This window comes from Canis lupus, chromosome 20 (assembly GCF_011100685.1).
Source record: "Canis lupus familiaris isolate Mischka breed German Shepherd chromosome 20, alternate assembly UU_Cfam_GSD_1.0, whole genome shotgun sequence".
Taxonomy (NCBI): domain Eukaryota; kingdom Metazoa; phylum Chordata; class Mammalia; order Carnivora; family Canidae; genus Canis; species Canis lupus.
The window spans coordinates 46,671,530-46,684,686 of NC_049241.1; the positions used below are offsets into that span (position 1 = coordinate 46,671,530).

General features: G+C 54.0%; 1 protein-coding gene across 2 annotated transcripts in view; it reads right to left on the reverse strand.

The window, feature by feature from the left end:
* Positions 1–1,176: 1,176 nt before the first annotated feature.
* Positions 1,177–13,157, reverse strand: part of AP1M1 (adaptor related protein complex 1 subunit mu 1) — a 28,591-nt gene continuing 16,610 nt past the window's right edge. For both annotated transcript variants that reach the window (XM_038566983.1, XM_038566982.1), the window contains 7 exons: positions 10,198–10,324; positions 8,996–9,138; positions 8,462–8,533; positions 7,900–8,058; positions 2,864–2,989; positions 2,196–2,271; positions 1,177–2,068 (listed from right to left, as the gene is read on the reverse strand). In XM_038566983.1, coding sequence (XP_038422911.1) covers positions 2,046–2,068; positions 2,196–2,271; positions 2,864–2,989; positions 7,900–8,058; positions 8,462–8,533; positions 8,996–9,138; positions 10,198–10,324 — 726 coding nt within the window. In that variant the 3' untranslated portion in view covers positions 1,177–2,045. The remainder of the gene's footprint in view (positions 2,069–2,195; positions 2,272–2,863; positions 2,990–7,899; positions 8,059–8,461; positions 8,534–8,995; positions 9,139–10,197; positions 10,325–13,157) is intronic.

Here is a 13,157-nt window from a genome sequence, read left to right on the forward strand (position 1 = left end):
CGTCCTTAGCCTCCATTGGGGTCTTCAGGTGGCTGGGACAAGACCAACCCCTCCCCCAGGTGGCTGGAGCTTGGGGGCAGAGGCAGCCTGAATGTCCTGCCAGGTGGTAGCTGTCCTGCCCTAACCTCTTTCGTCTTTGAAAAGCTATAGTAATGTCTTTCGATCCCAATGAGTGCTACACGTGCCTCCTTTTCATTCTGATCCAACTTCCCAGCAGCTTTTGAATTCATGTTTTAAAAGAACCAACTTGTGGTTCTTTTTATTGAATGTTTGTTTTCTATTTCCTTCGTGCCTATTATTTCCTTCTTCCTAAGCTCTTAGGCTTCGTTGTTTCTTCTGACTTCTTGAGATGGATGCTTAGCCCATCATTCTTGGTCTTTCTCTTATACTAAATATCACATATATACATGCTAGTAGCAGGAGGGGTTGCAGATAACCTTGTCCCAGGTGTCGCTGGGAACAGAGGGCCGCCTCCCCACTGTGGATGACCAACAGGGGCTCTGGAGGCTGCAGCTTGGCCTCCAGGGATGGCAGTGAGGATGGAAAAGGCTGTTGGAGCCAGAGTCTCCTGGAGGGAGACCATGCTGTGGATGTGGGTGTGGGCAGTGAGGGACCAGGCATCAAGGATGCCTCTAATGGCTCTCGTCTGAGCCCTGGTCCCAGGCCATGTCTCTACTCAACGAGGGTGGGAGGCCAGGCTACTACTTGGGCTGATGCTCACCAGCCCTCCAAGGGGGAGCTGGGTGATATGGGAGAAGGACAGGGGAACACAGCCCTGAAGGTAAGAGGGGCTGAGCCAGGCAGGGCCAGTGGCACTGGGGGGGCAAGGAGTGTGAGGCAGGTGCCTGCTGGGGTAAGACAGGGTGCTTCCTGCCCATGTACCCACCATGATCCCCTCTGAGGACCAGGCAGCAGTTCTCAAGCTCTAGTGCACATGTGGAATCTGTTAACTGGTCTCCTGGGCCTCAATCCCAGAGACTGTCTTGGCAGGTCAGGGTGGATCTCTGGGTGTGCATTTCTAGCAAGGTCAAAGGGGACACTCATGCGGCCACTCTGAGGGCCATACCACTCTGAGGAAGACCATCGGGTCAGGGTGAGAGTTGATATGAGCCCTGTACCTGCCCCTGGTCACTCAGAAGGAGTCTGCTGTATGCTACACCAGAGGGAAGGCAGGCACCATGTTTAAGTAATGGAATTTAATGTAATTGTGACACAAACATAGACAGGGTGGCAGTGGGATGACCAAGCACAGATGTGGATGACCTGTGCCTCCAACCCTCTGAGGCCAGCAGTCCTTGCTGGACACCACTCCCTGGTGGACAAACACTGATGTGGCTGAGGGACAGCATCACATGGCACAGCTGACCCTGGGAAGGCACCTCCGCAGAAGCCTCAGGGAGGAGGCCAGGAGCCTCTGAGGAGCAGGAGCTGCTGCCACAGATGCCATGGCTGGGGTTGGCCAGATGTGGGAGGAAACCCAGCACCAGCCTTGCTGAGGAGGGTGGTGCACCCTCAGTAAGTGCTGCCCAAGAGCTTCAGGACAAGGGGCAGGAGGCGCGGACGGTGAGCTGCACGTAAACAACAATGAATGGACGAGACAGAACCGGGGAACAATCATGAACCTACAACATTCAACAGAATGGCACCCAAACAGTGGCCCTGCTGGCTGGGCCGGAGGCCGAGTGCAGCCCGCAGTCTGGTGAGTACTGCCCAGTCTCTGGGTGCCTGGGAGCTAGACAGCACAGGAGGCTGCATTTGATCTTGAGAGGGAAAGATTTTGTTCCCTTCCCTTCAAACTGACTGGGGGGTCAGAGACACAAGACTTCTCCAAGAGGAGCCTCTTTTGGGAGAAGCGACCTCAGAGACGAGAGTGGCAACGGCAGAGCAGATGCGCCTGGAAAAGGAGGGATCCCCAGGAGGAGCCAGGAGGGTGGCCAGCGGCCAGGGGCGCCCCTCCTCCACCCAGCAGGCTTGGCAGGTGCTTCCTCCCAGTCTTCCACCAGGAGCCCCAGCGCCAGGGCTGGGGGCGCTGGCCACAGAGCCCCTCACTGGGTCCGGAGCTGGTAATCTAGAATCAGGGAGGGAGGTGCTGGTTTTCTGCTCTGTACCCGAGGGGGAGGAGCCCCACCCTGCCCCCCACCCCACCCCGGCCCCCCCATCCCCACCCCCAGGGCTGCTCCACGTGCTGCACGCACCTCCGTTCTGAGTGATGTACCGGACCCATGGGAGGGCCTGGTAGCCGCTCTTCTCGATGATCTTCAGGTAGCGCACCTAGGGCAGAGGCAGCAGGGCCCTGAGCATGTGCTTGCTGCCTCCTCTCGGGCCCTGTCATTACCACCTCTGGGGCTGTGACAAGGAGTGGGCAAGCACAGGCAGCACGGGGGGCTGGGAGGGGCATGTGTCCACCTGCAGCATGCTGATGCCATAGGGGGAGGGGTCACTGCTAGCAGACATGGGAAAGAGCCAGGATGTGCACCTCCAGGCAAGGCCCTCCAGCAGCTTCCTGGGGCAGAGGGCCCAGAGTTCACTTCCCCTCGCAGATTTGTAGCGGACCTGGGAAACCATGGCCCCTGGTGGCAAGTATATAGACAGGAGAGGCTCAGCCTCTAGTTTTGGGAGTCAAAGGGATCTCTGAGCTTGGAGCTGAAGTACAAGGTCAGGTCTGAGTAGATAGGTGCAGGCCCAGGCTGGCCAGGGAGAGAGCCAGAGCCAGGGCAGCACTGCGGTGTCCCAGGACAAGCTGACTAGTCCCCCTGCCTGAGCTGGTTGCAAGGATGTCTGTCATCTGCAGCTCTCAGAGCCAGATGGACCCAGGGCCTGCCCAAGTCTGCTCTGGGGCCCTGGCAACCCTGGCCACACGTACCTGGATGCCAGAGGTAGTGAAGTAGGGGATCTCAAACTTGACGCTGATTGGGGGCTTGCCCTCCTTGTCCTCCGCCTCCACACTGGGCAGGCCGAAGTGGGCCCGCATCAGGTACTCCTTGCCCCCCTGGAGGAGCAGATAAGGTAGACATGGTCAGGCCAAGGCCCCGGCCCCTCCTGGCCAACAGCTGCATCTGTCTAGAGAGTTCCAGGTTGCCCTGGCCACTGAGCCCCTCCCTGTGAGGCTGTGGTCACCCACAGTCTCAGCTCCTCCAACACACTTACACTTACCCCAGGCCTCACAGACTGTCCCACTAGCCATGCTGGGCAGATCTGAGGCATGCTGGGGAAAACTGGTAAACTCTAAGGATCAAGAGAGTTTCATAAGCTGTCAGGGAAAGGAGACTAGTTGCTTCAAGGAAGAGGGGGCACCCAGTGTACAGACTGTGCAGGTGCGGACCACTACGGGACACGTGGCTCCTCTGCCCAGGCCAGAGTCCGAGTGAACACCCCCAGGTGCCCAGTGTTCAGGCGGCATGTGGAAGTAAGGGGGAAAGGTCAAGGGAGGAGTGGTGAACAGGGAGAGGTATAACAAAAGTAAAAGACCATGGTTGGGGCTGACTGAGTTAGACTTGAGTCCTGCTCCCAGTGGGTAAGTAAGGGGGCAGCTCTGGCCCTGGAAGCTGAGCAAGGACTCTAGAGATGCAGCCTGAGGCAGGGCCAGGAATGACTGGAAGCCCTGGATAAGACTAAGGCATCTCGGTCTGGCTGTCCAAGTGCCTGGTGTGTCTCATGTACAGCAGCCGGGAGTAGAGAGCAGATTTCTCGCCATACCCAGGGCATAGTACTCATCAATCCCTGGGGCTCTGGCAAGAGTGGCTGCTGACCAGGGCCGCTTCCACCCTGAGCAGAGCTGACCTTGTGCTTCTTGGGTAGAGCAGGGCAAAGTCATGGCTCCCCAGTGCCACACTTGTGCCCCCCTCCCCGGGATGGAGCCAGCCGGTGGCCAGTCTCTGCTCACCACCACCAGGGCCAGTGCGAGAGCGGGGACTCTGCCCAAGTCAGTGACATGTGCTGAATAAAGACTCTGGGACAATGAGAGGAGAATAATGTGCAGACAAAGCAGGCAGCAAAGGAATAAAATCAGCTCCATCAGCCTGTGTATGAGACAATAACCAGATCCCAAATCTGAGCCTTATAAAGACAAAAGGGAAAATGAAAGCCAAAGAACATGCAGAGGGCCAGGCCCTCCCAGCGGAGCAGTGGAAGTCTGCTCCCCTACCCTGGTGTCCATCATACCGATGTCAATGGGTTTAATTCTCCCATGAACGAGAAAGACCCACAGGCTGGCCCAAGACCAAAACACAGCTCTAGGCTGCAAAGGTGGAGAAAAGCTACCACAGTAGGAAGAATAGGTGAAGGCGTGCCAGCCAAGGGCAGACAAAACAGAGCAGGGCCTGCTGTCACAGAGAATTCAGGGCAAGAATTATAGGTGCAAGGGAGGGCAGGCCACGGTCCTAGAGGCTGCAGCCCTGTGATCTACAGGGAAGGTGTCACAGGCACCTATGAGTGCACCAACTAACACGGCAGCAACTTCTGATAAGCAGATGCTACATGAGATGTAAAGGGAACCAGAGGAAGGCAGAGCTGACCGGGTGGAAGCTGCCGCAGCATCACAACAGACCTTGTAGGTTCCCTACTCTGATAACAGAAGCTTATCTTCTTCTCAAGTGCATCTAAGGCATTTACAAATGCTGGCCTTCTGTTAGCACACAACAAACACTTCAAGAAATCCCAGAAGTGGAAACAGTAAGAATAACATTCTCTGGCCTCAGTGCTCCAAATTGGTAGTGAGGAGAAATGAAAATCAGAAGGCCTATCCCCTAGGAAATTTAAAAAGAACCATCAGGGCAGCCTGGGTAGCTCAGCGGTTTAGCACTGCCTTCAGCCCAGGGCATGATCCTGGAGACCCGGGATTGAGTCCCACGTGGGGCTCCCTGCATGGAGCTTGCGTCTTCTTCTGCCTGTGTCTCTGCCTTTCTCTCTACCTCTCTCTGTGTGTCTTTCATGAATAAATAAATAAAATCTTTAAAAAAATAAAAAAAAAATAAAAAGAACCATCAGGGCACCTGGGTGGCTCAGTCGGCTGAGCGTCCGACTTATAATTTCAGCTCAGGTCATGATGTTGGGGTCCTGGGATCAAGCCCCGTGTTGGGCTCCGCACTCAGCAGGGGAGTCTGCTTGAGATTCCGTCTCCCTCTGCCCCTCCCCGCCATGCTCCTGCTCTCTTTCTCTCTCTCTCTCAAATAAATAAATAAATCTTAAAAAATAACAACCAACTCTATCCGATTACAGAATTTCTAGATGAGTAAGTCAAATATGGTGTCAGAATCAATGGGTTATACAGCTAAAGCAGGGCTCAGAGGAACATCTATGGCTTAAATTCTTGGATCAGTATAAATTTTAAAACAAAATCATCAAATGAAAATATGTAATCTGAATAATTAATTAGAACAAAGAAAGGATGAAGAAATTTAAAGACTTATAAAAGAAAAATATTACAACAAAATTAAAAAGTAAATCTGGGAGAAAATAAAAGACAAGCTGCTAGACAGCCTTATCCAGGGAAACAGAAGGCCCAAATACACACAAGAAGAAAGAACAAGAGAGAAAAAAAACATCGCAAATAGAAAGAAAAAAAAAGATCACTTTCTCCAACTTTGCAGATAACTGTGAAAACTTGGTTAAGATGGATAATTTTGTTGTTTTTTTTAAAGATTTTATTTATTTATTCATGAGAGACACAGAGAGAGAGTCAGAGACACAGGCAGAGGGAGGAGCAGGCTCCATGCAGGGAGCCCGATGTGGGACTCGATCCCGGGACTCCAGGATCACGCCCTGGGCCAAAGGCAGATGCCCAACCACTGAGCCACCCAGGCGTCCCCAAGATGGATAATTTTGAAGGGAAATATAATCTGCCCAAATAGTCTCCAAGAGAAATGGAAACTCTGAATGGCCTGATTTCCACAGAAAAGATGGAGAAAATAGTCGAGATCCAGAAGGTCACACAGCCAAATTCTATCAGCCTTCACAGGACCAAATGATGTCCAGGCCACTTAAACATAAAACACTGTGCCAGTGTTTTGGTGAGTGGGGTCTTCTCTTCCACTATGTCTTCCAGCAGGTAGCTGGTGTTTGTGTGGTAACTTCATGCCCTGGTCCCTCCCTGGGGGCTGCACCCGAGAACTCGGACACCGAGTAGTTACAAAGTAGGTCCATCACTAACACCCAACAGACAGTGCACCCAAAAAATCCACCTCAGTTATGATCATCAAAGTGAAAATGTTATATACAATGTTATCCACAGAATCCAACGGTGCACTGCAAAGAAAATATACCTCGACCAGGTGGAGTTTACTAAGATGTAGGGATGGTCCAGCTCTACCTGCTGACAGATATGAAGGGGCATTTGGATAAGCCTGTTACCCATTTGTGCCCAAACCACAGTAAAGTAGGGCTGCACTGAGTCCATGGCCCAAAGCAGCATCATACTTGGAGGGGACCTGGAGTCTCTGGGAGGGGGTAAGACCAGGAGGCCACTGTCCACGGACACGTACAGGCCCTGGAGACAGCAGCCAAAGTCGGGAGGCTCAGAGCCAACAAATGCCCAAGAAGGGCAGAGGTGAAGGGAAAACTGTATCTGGCTGGAAATGATATAAAAGAATATCATATTCCTGTTTTTAACCCATAGGAACTGAAAGAAAAACTACCCTATATCGAGCCCCCATGGGATTTCACACCATTGGGGAGATGGACCTTTTAGTAAGTGATGTTCACAAACTGGATAACCATTTGGAAAGTAAAACTGGACCAATACCTCCCCCCATTTACCAGATCTAGCTCTGAAAGGACCTAAAATCTAAGGTGAAAATGCCACTGTACAGGTTCTAGAAGCAATATGGGTAAATTCCTTTATATCTAGGAATGGTGAAGCTTTCAAAGCATGACTTACAATTCAGAGGCAATAAAAAGGAAAAGACCAAGAAATCTAACTACATTAAATAATAATGAAACAAAGAAGCAATAAAAAAGGGTCACACAACAAAACTACCAGAAACAAAGCCAAAAGATAAACATTAAACTGAGGGAAACCATTTGCAACTTATATATCAAAGAAAAAGTGCTCATCTTACCCATATATAAAGAGCTCTTGGAAACCAAGAAAATGACCAAACCTGACAGAAAAATGAGCAAGAGACAGATGCTACAGTTTCTAGAGAAAGAAATGCAAATGGCTCTCAGATGTAAGAAAAGGTGCTCCAGGGCACCCGGGTGGCTCAGTCGATTAAGTGTCTGCCTTCAGCTCAGGTCATGATCCTAGGATTGAGCCTCACATCAGGCTTCCTGCTCAGTGAAGAACTTACTTCTCCCTCTCCCCCTTCCCCCCTATTTGTGGTCTTTGTCTCTTGCTCCCTATCTCAAATAAATAAATAAAATCTTTCTAGAAAAAGAAAAGGAGCTCCATCTTGTTTATAATGAGAAAACAACAGGCCATAGTCAGCGCGGGAGCACACATCCACCTTCGTCTCTCTCGGCACTACTGCTGCAAACCCAGACTCAGTGCTCAAAATCCTGAACACAAGCCTGAACAGGCAGCTGTGCCAGCATGAAGTGCTCCACATTCCTGGAATTGGTGCTGGATTCCCAAAAGCCATGCTGCTCAGGCCTCAAGGCAGTCTGGTCCCCTCGAGGGAAGCTGAGCTCTGAACCAGTGTCAGAGAGAGAGAGCAGGGGTGGCAAGTGCTGCCCTGATACTGGAGACTGGCCCGTTCACACACAAGCTGCCTCTGCCAGCTCCAGCTTGCCCTCCTCGCTCTGCTAGTTCCTCAGCGCTCCATCCACTGGCCGCCCAAAATGCCCAGGTGGGGATCCTGGCCCTAGGCCCGGTTTCAAGGCTGCCATGCTGTGATGGGCACAAGGAGCAGGTGGGGTGTGGGCAGAAGTCAAGGGGGGCATCCCACTGAGAAGGGCACTCACCGGGAAGGACTTGATGGACCACACAATCTCGCTGTTCTCAGGGACCCATTTGACACTCCCCACCGTCGTCTTGAACTTGGGGGAGTCGGCATCGTTGGGCACAGGGATGTGGATCTCCACGTTGTTGGCCGTTGACCGCCGCTTGAACTGGCTCTTGGCCTGGAGACGAGGCCAGTGCAGCCAAGGTTGTGGAAAGCACAGCCCCTACCCTGCCTGCTCCCACTAGGGCCCTACTCCATTTGGCCTGGCCTGGGGGCCCCACCCAGCTGACCCCTGGTCCTCTAGGCACAGCTTACACCCTCTCACCACTCGAGATTCCCCCTATGCTCCCCAGTTCCCTTGGCCTTCAGGGCTCCCCATCCTTCCTTCTGGCTCACAGTGAGGCAGCACAGACATCAACCACAGGCCTTATTTCCCAGGTGAAGGGGCACAGAGCCCCATGGTGCCCCTGTCCCAGTTAGGACCCTCTGCCAAAGGCCCTGAACAGGCAGGGCCATCCACCGGCCCCCTGCTCTTACTGCCGTGGCCCCAGGCTGACACTGTGTACGGGATGCCCACGCACCTTGATCATGTACTCGATGCGGCTGTGGGAATGCTTTTCAATCACAGACTCGATCCATATCAAGGGCTTGACCTGTTGGGGAGAGAAGGTGGCACTCACACATGGTGATTTTACAGAGGCCCATCTCATAGAGGGGAAACAGGCTCAGGGCAAGGGACCATCCGCTCAGGTGTGAGCCCAGCACGCCACTGCCCAGGGCTACTGGAGGAGTGCATAGCCAGACTGGAATGGACGGAGTCTGAGGGGCCTCTGTGGAAATGCAGAGAACATCACTGGGGCTGCCCAGAATGGGGTCTGGCCCCTCAGAAGGCTCAGAGCCCCAAGTGATTGAACATGGGCTCTGTGGAGCCTGGGCAGTCCATGGGAGCTGTTACCTGCCCTGTCACCTGGTGGATGTGAGACTCATTCTGGAGGAGACTCTCACTATCCACCCACTGGGGAGGAGATAGGAGCCTGTGTGGGGCCTCCACACACTGCCCCCTGCTGCCTGAGTGGAAGCCCACCCCAGGGGCGGGTGCCTGTGGGCTCACTCACGTGGGTGTTGAGACGGTAGGACATGAGTTCAAACTCGCCATCGGGAGGGATGAAGGAGATGGTGCGGTCATTCTCGAAGCGTGAGAGTCGCACACACTGGTGGAACTTCACATCTTCCAGCTCCACAGACTTGCTTTTGCCACCTGAGGGGAGGTGGTGTAAGGGTGGGACAGACCTTAGGCCCTCTGGCTCATTGTCAGCAACACTCCCATTGCCTGGGGCTTACCCTGACAGAGCAGAGCTGCCTCAAATCTGTGGGTCATGATGCCAAGGGGCCTGGGTTCCCAGACCACCTCTCCTGTCCCTCCTCAGCTGCTTGGAAGCTTTGTTGCATCCTGACACTGGGCACAGGCTGAGCAGGGCTGGGCGGCCTGGTTCACTCTTGAGTCCTTAGCAGCTAACCCAGGATCTAGCCAGGGCTGCTGCTCTGGGCATGTTTGGTGAATGACTAATAGACTGGGCTGGGGAGGCAGGGCAATGGTTCAGGGCTCCCAATGTGCCCTGGCCCCATCACCATCCCTTGGGTTCTGGGTTCCTGTCTTAGTTTTCCATCCTGTAGAGGAGCTGTGCAGGGCGGGCCCAGCCAGGGAAAGGAGGTATCCTGATGGGCCAGTACTGGAGAGGCCCTCGGTCCTGCTGCTATGGAGGTAGGTACGATGGTGCAGCCACTGCTCCTGAGGCTGGTGGGCCAGGAGTAGGCTGGGAGATGGGTGGTCCAGTTTGTAAACACAGAACCTCAATAAACTGGGTCTGTGGGGTCACTATGGCCCCTTCCCTACCACAGGGAGTGCTACATCCAGGCCGGGTGGTGGGAGCTGCAACCACTGTGTGTGGCCTTCCAACAGCCCAGACCCAGCGCCCTGTGTGGGGGGCAGGAGCTCCACAGGAAGGGGAGAGAACAAGGCCTAACCTTGAGGCCATAGCTCCCTTCAAGGTGGTGTAGGCGGGGCTGGTGGTGTAGCTGCATGAAAATCTAAGGCAATGGCCTATGGGGTGGTGAGGGGACTTGATTTTGGGAGCTTTGCTCTTCTGTATTTTCTATGTCCCGGTATCGATTTATTAGTTTCCATGGCTGTCTTACACACAACGTGAAGATGTTTCTAATGCAAGTGCTTGAGATATATGTGTTCCCTCATGCAGCTGAATATCCCCTCAGCTCCGTTTTGGCCACGGGAACGCAGTGGGGGTGGCAGGGTACTCACGGCCCGTGTTGTCGAAGAGGACCTTGTCATTGAGGCCCAGGCGCAGCTCGGGCATGCCTGACAGGAAAACCCGCATCTTGATGGAACCCACGATCTCGCTGCGCAGTACGTTGCCATTGGCACTGACCTAAGGGGTGGCGAGGCAGGCGTGAGGGGAGGTCCCCATGTACCAGCTGCCCCATTCTCGATGCCCTTCTCACCATCCCCTGAGCTGGGCCAGCCTCTCCTGCCTCCCATCCAGCTTCATGCAGGGGTCACAGAGGCCAACACGTCGGCCCTGCCTGCTTGGCCTCAGGCACACCTGGTGGCGACTCTACCCGTGTTTGCTCACCCACCAGGCAGGCCTCTCAGAGTGGGCCATAAACTGCTTTTCTTTCTTTTTTTTTTTTTTTTTTTTTTTTTTTAAACTGCTTTTCTTAAAATCTGTTTTTCCATGTGGGGCCTGAGGAGGCCACCCAGCCAATATGCCCTACTTCCTAAAGCTGGAGCTTCCGGGGCCTTGACCCCTCCCTCAGGGGTGCCCTGAAGTCTGATACCATTGATCCAAAGTAACAGTGTACAGTCACGGTAGTAACTGACTGAGCCTTTCCTCTGTGCCAGGTGGGGCTCTGTGCACCTCAACAGCCTTCAGGGCAGGGCTAGGACCCTGGCGACCCTCTATCTCATGTGCAGACCCAGAAACATCTGAGCACGATGAGAAAGGCAGAGCAGGCCAACAGCCAAGTCCTGAGACTGTCCTCAGGAAGCCAGGGTATGGAACACCTCTTCACATGCCCATTTTAGATACAAGGACACTGAGGCACAGAGCGGAGACTGCACGGTGGCTGGCACAGGCGCTGTGGCCACAGGTGTGACCACCACTCCAACATCACTATGTCCATACCCACAGGCGAGAGCAAGGGCTGCAAACGCAGGGGCCTTGGGGCCACACGGGCCACTCCTCAGAGGTGCCAGTCACATTCACATAGTGGAGGGGGCCCAAGTTATTTCTGTAGAGAAGGAAGACTCTGACCAGCCTTTACCTCAAGTGTTTGGAAAGCACCTCATGCACATCCACTAGAGCCCTTTACCTCTGAGGGAGGCAGAGAACTGAGGCTCTAAGTAGATGACAGCCCCAGGAAAGGCACAACACAGGACAGAAGGCCCTGCACGGTCTACCTTCATCACCCCGTTGCTCACTATACTCTGGCCACACTGGCCTCTCACTGGCCCCACCTGGCAGGCAGCTCCCTGACCCCACAGCACACAGCGGCTGCTCTTCCTCCTCTGCCTCTTACCAGTTCTGTCTGCCTGTCCATCTCTGTACCCCCTCTGGTGGGGAGCGGGTGTTGGGCTGCTCACTGCTGGGTGAGCACGAGCACAGCACCCAGGGCCAGGAGGTCCTCAGAGAGCACGTGCAAACGTGGGCCCTCGCTGGCTAGCCAGGTGGCTCTGGCACTCTGCCTGGCCTTACTCAGGGCGCCCTGCATGCTCCCAACTGTGACTGCTCCTAGATTTGGAGGGCTGTCTTCCCCTTGGGGAGTAGGGCCTCACAGCCCTCTATAACTGAGCATGTGAGGTTCTGGATGCTGGGAAGGCAGGCTCAGGAAGGCGAGCAGGGAAACCGTGCAGCCCACAAAGCTAATCTCAGCCCTAAAGTCAGCAACCAGGATGGTGGGCACAGAAGAGATGTTTGTTGAGCTAAGTACACCCCGACGTCCAGATTACCAGAATCTGTCTGCCAAAGTTGACTCGGCTGCCAGCTCTGCAACCAGACGTAGGAAGATGGTGTTCCAACACATCTGGGATGCCCACAGCTGCCATGTGCCGTCCCGTGTGGGGAAGAACAGCGGTCCTTGGGGCATAGCCACATGCTGGGGTGTACTGTGGCTGGACACCCCTTGAACTCCTAGCACTTTCACAGATAGCTATTTATAAGCTGCTCTTTGGGATCTGCTTTTCTACCCCACGATACTCTAGAGCCAGAGGGACCACATTCTGGGCTCAATAAACAATTCAAACAAAGGTCCTCAGACAGGAGGGGCATGTGGTTACTGAGGCCACTGTCTTGCTCCACACCTTAGAAAATAAGAAGGCAAACATGCTTATATTAAGTCCACTGGCAGAATCTTTTGGGGAAGTGCTCTCAACAATTCCAAGATTGGGCCCTCACCCCTCTAGGATTCCCACCCCCGTATGGGAGATGCCCCAAACACACACCTGAGGATGAGGAGGCTCTCTCATTTCTGCACTGTCTGCAGCAGCTGGAAACAGCACACCCAAGTGGGCCCCACAAGCAAGGCACATGATAGGATTGGCCCAGTCATGGTAGTCTCCCAGGTGAAAACAAAGCAGGCTGCAGGTGACATGGGGTCGGCCTGCATCTCCTTTCCTTGCTGCGGACTACAAGGACAAACCTGGGCAGGGTGCACAGGCAACCATGGGAGACTAAAAGGCAGAGCACGTGGATCTGGGAAGAGCCGCTCTAGGAGGAGTGCCCTCCCTACCTCCCCTGTCTCCCCCACTGTGGGAACGTGCAGAGGAAACCTGGAAATGGAAGTGAGCACTGGGGTGTATACTGAGCTTGCGGAAGCTTCTAGCTCTGGCTTCAGGGCCAGAAGGGGAACTCCTGCCTCTTTGAGTGAGTGCAGAAATCCCCTAAATCCCCTCTTCTGTCTGTTCTCTCACACCCAGGCCCCAGGCAATCTAGCTCCTGTTCCCAGAGGGTGGGACAAACCTGGGATGTTGCGGACTGGAGACTACAGGCAAGCATGACAGAATGGGGATCTAGAGCCCCCAGTTGGTCACATAACCAAAAGGGGGTGCCCCAGGCAGCTGGAAAGTGCCAGAAAAATAGCAGAGAATGAGGAGCTCAGGAAAACAAACCCATGCAGTTGTTTATGTCTCCAGGGCTCTCTAGAACAGGGCTTGAGTAACTGTGCTCCTAATTAGTATGCCAAAGATTTTGAGAAACAAACTGC